The following is a 12,207-nucleotide window of genomic DNA, read 5'->3' as shown; positions in this document are numbered from 1 at the left end:
GTCTATGTGGCACAGCAAATCATGACAGGATTCAAAGCTTGACATGATTGCAAGCAATTTGATAACACTAATCTCATGTGACAACGTTTATGCCTTGTGGCTATGCTTCCATTAGTGTTTTTCTGGTGCAAAATCTTATAACTCGGACTTCCATTGTAAGTGCACTACTGTAAAACATATTTTTCCTTGCTTTTAAAAACCAAGGAATGAGTGGGATCAATTTTCAGTATTAATAGAGCAACATTGAACCTGGAATTCCTATAATGGAGACAGCTCCAGCAAAATAATCCAGAGAAAAACCCAGAGGTCATCTACAGTGAGGAAATTATGCAGGACTGCATCTGTGGCACAGACTGTTTTCACCAGAGCTTTTTGATAGAGGGCTATTTGGAGAGCAGCATTATAAATTCTCCTCTGCTCTGACTCTCTGCAGCTCCTCTGACTCACTCCTCCACGGAAGCAGACAGCACGTCTGCCTGACTCTCACGGGGCACCCCCAGAATCAGACATTATGTAAGGAGCCCCCTCTGCGCGTGTGTTTGTCTGTGAGGCTGCTGAAGCAGAATGCTAATACAGCGGAAAGGTGCAGTGCGTGATGCAGGCTGAAAAAAAATAAAATAATTATCCGGAGAGTAGGAGGACGAGAGTTGTGCGAGTCGGTCTGTTGCAGCGTGAAGGAAGGGAGAGAAACGGATTACGTAATAGTGAAGTTGTGCAGGAGACTTGAGGCTGAGCCGCAATGCTGTGTAGCCTAGACGGGTTCTGTTCACTTAAGCAGAGCAAGACAGATGCAACACTTAATCTAATCAACAAATGCGATTCTTTCATAAACCATCTATTCTTTAGGGCTGGATTTCACTTGAATACTTTAAAGTCTTGCATCATTGTTTAGTCGATCGCTAGGTCCAGGACATGCCCAGATAGAGTCTGCAAACTTGTGTTACATTTCTGTGGTGATTGTGCGGAAACAAATGTGTGGAATTCTGGCGAATGGGAAAAGCAACTTTTGTGGAACTCTGCAGAGCTCTCTGTGAAATACTCAGATTCCTTGCAGTCCTAGTAATGACATTTAAGTTCCATTAAGTAGGCTGGCATCCAAGTGAGGTCTGACTTACCTCGTTTTTGGTGCTGATACTGTCTGTTCGATCTTTAAAAACAGGATTCACCTGAAACAGAACCAGAAGCGTTTATAGAAGCCCTATGGCATAGACACACACGCACACACACTAAGGCAGGTTCTTTCAGCATTTTTATCTCAGACAAAAAGCCCTCTGTCTGCCCTGTGCACAGTGGATGGCTGTGACTGATTCTATCCCACTGTGACAATAACATTGTGAAGACTGCCACCTGCAGCCCGTCTTCTGCACTTTCAAAACCATAAAATATAATAATACACCCACCACCAGAAGAACATTTTGTTGCATAGAGGTTAATCTTTCATAGTTTAAGATAATTCAATCTCAATTTTGTGTACACTAATGTGCAAAAGTTTGGGTCAGTAAGATTTTTTCATTTATTTGAACTAAAAGATTCTTCTTTTTTTTTAAACAATATTATTAATAGAACTGGTTTCTATTTTAATATATTTTAAAATGCCATTTATTCCTGTGATGGCAAAGCTGAATTTTCAGTGTCACATGATCCTTCTGAAATAATGTAAATCTGAATTGATGCCTAAACACATTTTTTATTATTATCAATGTTGAAAACAGTTGTGCTGCTTCATATTTTTGTGGAAACCAATGCATTTTTTCAGGATTATTTGGTGAAATAGAAATATTTTGCAACATTATAAATGCCTTTACTGTCACTTTTGATTTATATAATGCATCTTTACAGAATAAAAGTATTAATTTCTTTCAAAAAAATCTTACTGACCCCAAACTTTTGAACAGTAAAGTATGTCACACATAAGTATTAAGATGGTTCTTAATTTGTTTCTCAGGTATTTCCATCAAAATTCCTTAAAAGAAAAATAGACACAAATGAAACTAATGTTGACAGTAAAAAACAACAACAACAAAAAACAGTGGAATATTATATCTCAGATTGTTCTTAGGTAATTTGATGAGAAATTAGTTGATATTGAGATCTCAATCTCCTTGCTGTCGAGAGATCACAGAGAACTGCTAATACATTGACATTATATCTGTGGGCCTGTTTACACCTGGTCACTTCCTTTTACATGTGACCACATAAATGTGTCTCCACAAAACAAATATAGAACCGATCTTCAATTCCCACGGTATATACAAAGTTAACAGTGATCACATCAATGAAAGCAACAGATATGAGCAACAATTTTTTCAATATTTCAATATCAAACACCGTAATAGGAGAGAGAGCAGCACTAGCACTGGTAAAATAATTTAGTCTCACTACTTTTAATGAAGTTGATTGTGTGTTGAGCTTCAGGGTGTAATGCTGACCTTTCAGTTTCATTTGTGGCAGCATTTGAGGAGTACAATTTACATATGTGGCTCCAACAACTGTCTGGAATGAGTCTCAAACTCAAAGAGTGATCATAATGTGTCTCAGAGAGCATTTACATCTGGTCTTTTCACCATCGGATGGCACATCAGAGAAAACCTATGAAGTGACCAGGTGTAAACAGACCTAGCATTCAGATACTGTTACTTCATGGTCAGCTGAGTAAATACAGCTAAATCACCCAAGTAGTGGGCTAGTTAGTTTACTGCTCTAGGAAAAGCTTCATGTGTGAACCACAGGCATTCACACAAACCACACCAGTCAAACCAGATATTAAACAGCTCTTTAAAAGGAAAACAGGATCAGTTTCGCGGAAGGACCAAAAAATGTAGATGTAAAGTGTACCTCCGCCGCAAGGTAGTTTCCTGTGGCGAGGTGTTTGAAACGAAACAGGCTGTTCCATTGCCCGGCTCCTCCTCTGCAGGGGTCATAGTGGACAACCTAAAGCACACGGGACAGGATTAGAGACTCTAGATTCATTCTGTACAGCATATTATAGATAAAACCAAGTAAAAATAGATTTTTTTTTAAATACACTACGGTTCAAATGTTTGGTTAATTTTAAAGAAATTAATACTGTACTTTTATTCAGCAAATATGCATTAAACTGATCAACTATGACAGTAAAGATATTTACATTGTTACCAAAAAATTCTATTTTAAACAAATGCTGTTTTTTTTTAATTTTCTATTCTTCAAAGAATGATGAAAATTATCATGGTTTTCACAAAAATATTAAGCTGCACAAGCATTTTTAACATTAATATAATATAATTTAATAAGAAATGTTTCTGAGCAGCAAATCAGCATATTAGAAGGATTTCTGAAGGATCATGTGACCGAAGACTGGAGTAATGATGCTGAAAATTCAGCTTTAACATTACAGACATATAATAAAATAGAAAACCGTTATTCTAATTTGTAATATTATTTAACAATATTACTGTTTTTACTGTATTGTGATCCCATAAATTCTATAAGTAAGTAAAGTTTATTTATATACAGGGTTCCCACACCTTGGTTAACTTCAAATTCGAGGACCTTTCAAAGACTTTCAAAGGTCCAATACCCTCAAATTCAAGGGCTTAATGTGGGGACACATTTCAAGTGAGAGCAAGGTTACATCGTGTTACCTTGTAAGATACATTGTTACAGTGTTCATGTGTCAAACACAACTATGCAAAAAAGCATAGGCATATGACAGAGATCTGATATTCTATTTGTCGTATTTCTGTTTTGTATAAAACGGAAGAATATTCGGTACATCCTATACTGTTTTCTAAAATGATCTGATATTAACTTTTGCATAGATTTTTATTGAAAAGAGCTCAGGTTTATGTAACCAGACGTTTTAAGATATATGAATATGCTTTTAAGTTTTTCTTGCCTCGTGGGTTTACATTATCTTAACAAGCAAAGCAATTCAACATTACATTAAATAAAATGCTTGGGCAACAGATTGTCACAAATGCTTTATGTTTACTGAACACAATATACAGTCATTGACTGTACATATTTGGGTTCCAGAAAACTTCTTGGACAAAATAAATTCAAGCACTTTCAAGGACCTGTATCTATGTGTTAATTTTCAAAAAACTTTCCAGGTCCTAGAATTTTTTTCCCCTCCAGATTCACAAACTTTCAATGATTTAAATGATAGACATTGATTATAGCACCTTTCACAGACATGGAGGGGTCACAAAGTTCTTCACAATAAAAATAAAATAAAAACAAACAAAATAGAACTATACAAATAACATCAGAAATCATAGAGACTTATAAGCTTTCTTTCAAAAACATCTTACTGACCCAAAATGTTTACACAGTAGCATATATTCCTAAACCATAAATTGTTATGATACATTTTAATGGAGAACTTTTAGTCTGTAAAAACTAAACTGAAGAACGAAAAAGGAAAATACTTGTATTTCATCATATAGAACTGTACCTCCACTTCCCAAAGTGCTTTTGAACTGGTGGCGGAGGTTGCTGATTGGCGGAGAGTGGTCCGTAAGAAGACATACTGCTGTTTCTTGTACTCATCACAAGTAAGGAACTTTTCTTGCTCAGCATGAAACAACCTCACCACATCCCCCTGAGTGAATCAACGTGAGAGAACCACGTGGTTACAGAGAGATTATAAACCAGTACCAATACAAAACAAACCTAAAACAAAACATTAATCCCTACATAACTAACACACCACAAACAAAAGACTCACCCCTTTTAAGACATCCTCTCTGTATTCACTGAATTTCATGAAGAGAGTGACCTTCCAACTGGTGTTGCAGTTCAAAGCATTAACCTGTCACAACGGAAATATAAAACACACATCTTCATTGAATTTCCATGACCTTTCTAGTTTGGTTACTGGATAAAATCATTGACTCAATGAATGATTCATTAACTCTTTAGAACAATTCACTCATAAATCATATATTTCAATGGCTTCCAAGCTAGTTTTACTCTTCATATATATATATATTTTTTTTTTTTAATATTTCATATTTTTAATGCCATGTCAACAGCAGGTCTATCATCATGTCAAGGTATCTTCAAATATCTTCAGAGACAAAAGAAATAACAGTACAATAAAGTAATACAAAAAATTGTTCAAGAAAATAAAGATTAATGCAAGACTAAAATACAAGACTAAAATACATTCAGGTAACTTTTTTATGTTTTGTTTAAAAATACATCATAAGTACACTTTTTTTTAAAATATACACCAGTATAGTCTTTATAGAAATTTCAATTACTTTTCCAAGCCTGGAATCCTGAACTTCCCTTATATTTTTAGGCTTTCTAGGTAATTAATATGAGGCTATTTTGGAAAATACCAGCAACACTTGTGACGTCAAGGGGTCAGAATAAACAAAAGATTAAAAGGTGGGGTAAGTGCTTTCTGGTAACCGATGTTGATATTTCAAATCACCAAAATAAACACGCCCCTACCCCAAAAGGGTCTCACCCCATTTTGATAGCTCCGCCCCACACATACGTACGCAGCGCAGGCAACGACTATGGCGGAATCTGCTGTGCCAGCCGGCCGAGGGTATGATGAAATTAATAAGTGAAAGCAATATGTGTTACTATGGTAATACAGGTTGAATGTTCAATAAAAAAAGTCATCCCTTACATCCCAAAAACAGAAACACAGTTCTCATGAACAACTCTATAGCACGAGCATGACAGTCCAACTAACGAACATATTACAAATATGACCAGATTAGGGGATTATAGCGATCACAAAAACACAAACAGTTCTCATGAACAACTCTATAGCACGAGCACGACTGTCCAACTAACGAACATATTACAAATATGACAAGATTAGAGGGTTACAGTGAGGAAAATAAGTATTTGAACACCCTGCTATTTTGCAAGTTCTCCCACTTAGAAATCATGGAGGGGTCTGAAATTGTCATCGTAGGTGCATGTCCACTGTGAGAGACATAATCTAAAAAAAAAAAATCCAGAAATCACAATGTATGATTTTTTAATTATTTATTTGTATGATACAGCTGCAAATAAGTATTTGAACACCTGAGAAAATCAATGTTAATTTTTGGTACAGTAGCCTTTGTTTGCAATTACAGAGGTCAAACGTTTCCTGTAGTTTTTCACCAGGTTTGCACACACTGCAGGAGGGATTTTGGCCCACTCCTCCACACAGATCTTCTCTAGATCAGTCAGGTTTCTGGCCTGTCGCTGAGAAACACGGAGTTTTAGCTCCCTCCAAAGATTCTCTTTTGGGTTTAGGTCTGGAGACTGGCTAGGCCATGCCAGAACCTTGATATGCTTCTTACAGAGCCACTCCTTGGTTATCCTGGCTGTGTGCTTCGGGTCATTGTCATGTTGGAAGACCCAGCCTCGACCCATCTTCAATGCTCTAACTGAGGGAAGGAGGTTGTTCCCCAAAATCTCGCAATACATGGCCCCGGTCATCCTCTCCTTAATACAGTGCAGTCGCCCTGTCCCATGTGCAGAAATACACCCCCAAAGCATGATGCTACCACCCCCATGCTTCACAGTAGAGATGGTGTTCTTGGGATGGTACTCATCATTCTTCTTCCTCCAAACATGTTTAGTGGAATTTTGACCAAAAAGTTATATTTTGGTCTCATCTGACCACATGACTTTCTCCCATGACTCCTCTGGATCATCCAAATGGTCATTGGCAAACTTTAGACGGGCCTGGACATGTGCTGGTTTAAGCAGGGGAACCTTCTGTGCCATGCATGATTTCAAACCATGACGTCTTAGTGTATTATCAACAGTAACCTTGGAAACGGTGGTCCCAGCTCTTTTCAGGTCATTGACCAGCTCCTCCCGTGTAGTTCTGGGCTGATTTCTCACCTTTCTTAGGATCATTGAGACCCCACGAGGTGAGATCTTGCATGGAGCCCCAGTCTGAGGGAGATTGACAGTCATGTTTAGCTTCTTCCATTTTCTAATGATTGCTCCAACAGTGGACCTTTTTTCACCAAGCTGCTTGGCAATTTCCCTGTAGCCCTTTCCAGCCTTGTGGAGGTGTACAATTTTGTCTCTAGTGTCTTTGGACAGCTCTTTGGTCTTGGCCATGTTAGTAGTTGGATTCTTACTGATTGTATGGGGTGGACAGGTGTCTTTATGCAGCTAACAACCTCAAACAGGTGCATCTAATTTAGGATAATAAATGGAGTGGAGGTGGACATTTCAAAGGCAGACTAACAGGTCTTTGAGGGTCAGAATTCTAGCTGATAGACAGGTGTTCAAATACTTATTTGCAGCTGTATCATACAAATAAATAGTTAAAGGGTTAGTTCACCCAAAAATGAAAATTCTGTCATTAATTACTTACCCTCATGTCGTTCGACACCCGTAAGACCTCCGTTCATCTTCGGAACAGAAATGAAGATATTTTAGTTGAAATCTGATGGCTCTGAAAGGCCTCCATTGGCACAATGGCACTTTACACTCTCAAGACCCTTAAAAGGTACTGGTAAAAGGTACATAACGAAGCGTTATGAATCAGTGAGCCGAATCATGATTCGGATCGCGTGTCAAACCGCCAAACTGCTGAAATTTGCCGATTCAAACCGCTGATTCGACTCGCTGATTCATAACGCTTCGAAGCTTCATGATGCCTTGTTTTGAAATCGTCATCACTATGTCAGTCGTTATTTAGGGTTTTTTTGCGCACAAAAACTATTCTCGCCGATTCATAAAGTTATTTTAGAACCACAGTAGTGAGATGGACTTTGTAAGGACGTCTTTAGTACCTTTTAAGGGTCTTGAGAGTGTAAAGTGCCATTGTGCCAATGGACGCCTTTCAGAGCCATCAGATTTCAACTAAAATATCTTCATTTCTGTTCCGAAGATGAACGGAGGTCTTACGGGTGTCGAACGACATGAGGGTAAGTAATTAATGACAGAATTTTCATTTTTGGGTGAACTAACCCTTTAAAATCATACATTGTGATTTCTGGATTTTGTCTCTCACAGTGGACATGCACCTACGATGACAATTTCAGACCCCTCCATGATTTCTAAGTGGGAGAACTTGCAAAATAGCAGGGTGTTCAAATACTTATTTTCCTCACTGTATATCGATCACGAAAAGAGGAACCAAACATATATCAGGAGTTTATTGTCTTACTTTTCGGTCACACTGCAAGCTGACGCTCGAGACAGTGGTTTAACATTATAGGATGGGGAAATGATTGGGTCTTTATCATCGCTGAAGTGAACAACGAAACGATTGCAAATGGACAAACAAGCGAACATGACACACAAGCATATTCAAGCAAAAGCCAGCATATATTAGTTCTGTGAAACAAAACAAAATCAATGTTACTCGCCTATAGAGAAGAAATAAAGCAACCTCGGCGTCCGAATTGCAGGCCTTCCCACTCCTTGAGTTCTCTCCAGCGCTGGAGGCTGATACATCTTGCCTGATCGTAAACCTTCTTTTGTTCCATAGACATTTTTGTCGTGTATTTGGATTAATGACATGCACCATCATTCGTAGACACGCCCCTTACTGCTGATTGGCTACAAGTTTGTTTTGGTCCTCAGCCCGAGACACTTTTATAAAGCATTTTTGAAATAACACTTACCCCACCTTTAAGCAAAATAGCATTGTTTTTATTCCATGCACCTTGCTGATTGTGTGAAGTTGCACCAGAATAACTACACAATTAATATAAGGCATCAGAACCTGTGCCCTAATCATGTGATCCAATTAACAGCCCTGCTGAGAACACATCTGTTGCCTAACCTCTTTGCAGCCACGGTTATCCAGGAGTTCGATGTTGCTGGCATGGAGAGGCTGCCCTGCGTTTACAGGCATTAGAACCACTTTATCTCCAACCACCACCTATAAACATACACACACACACACACACACACAAACAAATAACACTGCATTCCACATCAACTGTTTCTGTTGTTGCTCTTTTTCAACAATAAAGGAAACAAAATGACATCATATCCTGTGACATGCATAGTTTGGGAATTGGTGTTTTAGAGACATTTATACTTGACCCCATGAAGTCTAAACTGGACTTTTGTGGCTTTCAGTCAGTGGTGTAAAACATTGGAGTAAAATCAGTTACTGTACTTATGTATCTTTTTGGTTACTTTGTATTTTTACTGAGCTTCAAAGATATTAGCAACTTTTACTCTCTACGTTTTTGAATAAGTATGTGTAATCTTTACTCCAATATATTTGTGATGAATAATGCAATTACTTGTTACATTTTGCATGGCACCTAACTTTTTCTGCAGCAGTTTATTTCTGCCACAAAATAAGCAATATCACCATCTACAGGGCATTGAACGTACTATATCTTGTGCGTTTTGCTCAACCAAACTTATCAACAAGGATACTTTATAGGAATTTGAGTGCAATAATGTGAGGGCATTTCAAATATGAGATGAGGACATGCAGCCGGTGATGAGGCCGAAACCAGTGTCCAGTGTAAGCAGGCTTTGACCATTTCCTTTTACTTAACATTATTTTATTTATCCGTTATATTGATGAGACCTTATTGAAGGATATTGGTTTACTTTTTCCCTTTTTGAGCACTTGAGTTTAACTGAGACTGTTTGTAGACTTTGTGTCGACCTGGATTTATTGCAATATTGATGAGTTCAGATTTACTTTGATCTTAGAAAATAAACATGTGATTGCTTTTTTTCACTGGCATGTCTCTTAGGTGTCGAGGACTAGTGCATCTTTGAGTCTACAGTCAATATAGTTCCGAGTAAAATATTCAAGTACTGTTCAAATCAGATTTTTACTCAAGTCGTATTGGAATTGGGGACTTCCAATTGGGAATCATCTCTGCTAGTATATTACTACAAGTTTACATAGTAAACTTTTAGCAGATGTTCACATTTACAGTCTTTCTCTTCTGAGAAAACCTCTGGAAAAAAGTTTGATCAACAAGTATACACAAATTTTTGTCCAATAAAATCTCTAGAATAGGAATATCCTTCTCCCTAACCAGCTACAGTATCATGATTAGTAAGATCCATATCATGATTCATGGCTGTAAAACCAACTTAGAAAGCTATTAAGAAAGAAAATATATTCTGTCACATGGGAAAGAAAACTGCATTTGTCAAGCCATTTCATGGGGTCTTTAAAGAGCAGATACTAACGTAAAATGAGAGCACGAAATATTCAACAGAACAGAGAACTTGTTTACACACAAATACAATATCCATAGCATGCTGCAAGAGGTGGTGTACACAATGTGCAAAGAACGTGAGTGAAGTGGGTCGTAGCATTCTCTCCCTCTCTATCCACAACATAACATCATAGACAACCATGTCATTCAGACCTCAACCTGTCAAAATTTTTTGTATTTAATAATTCTATTGAGATTTGGATACCAGTTGCATAGTAGATCTGATAGCATTGGGATACTATTTAATAATTCAGACTTGAAAGAAATCAAGACAAAAATCAACAACTTTGTGTGGACATGGTTCTGTAACAGGCTGTTAGGTTTGCATGTGACATGCATGTTAGCATGCAGTATTCTTCTCTGTGTACACACACACACACACACACACACACACACACTCACATACATGCATGCTGCAAACAGATTATATACCTTCATGATTCAGTTGCTGAGATGAAAACAAGAGGAGAAACCAGATGAGTTAAGACGATAAGATGATGTGTTTATGATGAGGTGATTAGCTTTTTAAAATGGGTAAATGACCCCCCCAAAAAACCTGATAAACATCAGAACCTAAACCACAGTGATTGTTTCTGATGCGTTTGTTGTGTTCGTGAAGCAATGCCTACATTGTCGCCTTCACTGCGTAGCTTCCAGAAAGGATGGATGTAGAACCAGGAGCCTTCATTTCCCGAAGGGTCCAGAGACACACGCATGGCGTTCTTCTCCAGCAGGGCCGGCAGACGCTTATTCACTGTCAGGTACTTATTACTCTTAATATGGAGAAGCTGAAAATGTAAAGATAGTGTATTAAAAATACTGTAACACACACATTACAGTTCAAAAGTTTGGGTTCAGTAGAATCAGTTACCAATATTAAAGCGAGACACTACAGGCAAAAACACTTTTTTTTCATGCATTGTTAATTTAGAGATTTTGGGTTTTTTGCTTTTCATAAAGGGTTTTATCAGACTAGTGGAAAGAAAACATCCGAAATACACTTTTAAGTGCATCTTTTATAGCACTTTATCTATTTGAGTCTGTAGATTTCAATTACAGTACATGGGCCCTATTTTAAAGATCTAACTTCTGTCTGAAGCGTATGGCGTGGTGCACTTAGGCCGTGTCTGAATCCACTTTTGCTAGTTTAATGACGGAAAAAGCAGTCGGTGCGCCAGGCACATGGTCCAAAAGGGTTGTATCTAGTCTCTAAATGAGTCATGGGTATGGGTGTATTTTGGGCGTAACGTGCAATAAACCCACCAGAGTCTCATCTCCCATTTCAAAAATATTATATATATATATATATTATATATATTTTAAAATGTTTGTGTGCTGCGTTTCTATTGAGATTTGGATACCAGTTGCATAGTAGATCTGATAGCATTGGGATACTATTTAATAATAAGCAGAGTGTACATGCGTTGTGCACCCACTAATAGACGCATATTACTAATGCGTCCTTTAAATAACACAAAAAATACTGCGCTATTGACTTTAGACCAGGTTTTTTTTGTTCAATGGCGCAGTCGTTTTCAGTTGCCTCAAAATAGCAATGCGCCAACAATGTGCCTGAACACACCACGTTTTCAGACCAGCGAACAGATGGGCGAACAGATGGGCACCAGTGCATTTGCTATTTAAACACGGGGCGCTGGACGCAGGGCTAAAACTAGCAAAAAACATTGCGCCCGGTGTATAGGGCCCCATATCTTTAAAGGCCCTTTAAAATACATATATATATATATATATATATATATATATATATATATATATATATATATATATATATATATATATATATATATATATATATATATATATATATATATATATATATATATATATATATATATATATATATATATATATATATATATATATATATATATATATATATATATATATATATATATATATATATATATATATAATAAATAAAAAAAATTATACTATTTCGAGTCAGAAATCTCCATTTTAGTAGCATTTACATACACCAAACTTTACAGTAATTTCTGATTTATGGTGTGATAAAAAG

The 12,207-nt window shown here is 37.1% G+C and overlaps 2 protein-coding genes across 3 annotated transcripts in view; both read right to left on the bottom strand.

Moving 5' to 3' along the window:
• Window positions 1-12,207, bottom strand: part of LOC307131743 (uncharacterized protein) — a 676,237-nt gene that overhangs the window by 556,618 nt on the left and 107,412 nt on the right. The window lies entirely within an intron of this gene.
• Window positions 1-12,207, bottom strand: part of itpr2 (inositol 1,4,5-trisphosphate receptor, type 2) — a 119,299-nt gene that overhangs the window by 85,650 nt on the left and 21,442 nt on the right. For both annotated transcript variants that reach the window (XM_079826041.1, XM_079826042.1), the window contains exons 5-10: window positions 10,799-10,957; window positions 8,753-8,851; window positions 4,712-4,795; window positions 4,439-4,585; window positions 2,836-2,931; window positions 1,116-1,166 (exon numbers count right to left, since the gene is read on the bottom strand). In XM_079826041.1, coding sequence (XP_079682167.1) covers window positions 1,116-1,166; window positions 2,836-2,931; window positions 4,439-4,585; window positions 4,712-4,795; window positions 8,753-8,851; window positions 10,799-10,957 — 636 coding nt within the window. The remainder of the gene's footprint in view (window positions 1-1,115; window positions 1,167-2,835; window positions 2,932-4,438; window positions 4,586-4,711; window positions 4,796-8,752; window positions 8,852-10,798; window positions 10,958-12,207) is intronic.

Source organism: Gobio gobio (assembly GCF_949357685.1).
Source record: "Gobio gobio genome assembly, chromosome: 9".
NCBI classification, from domain to species: domain Eukaryota; kingdom Metazoa; phylum Chordata; class Actinopteri; order Cypriniformes; family Gobionidae; genus Gobio; species Gobio gobio.
Note: the sequence above shows the minus strand (reverse complement) of the source record. Positions and strands in the feature narration are given on the sequence as shown.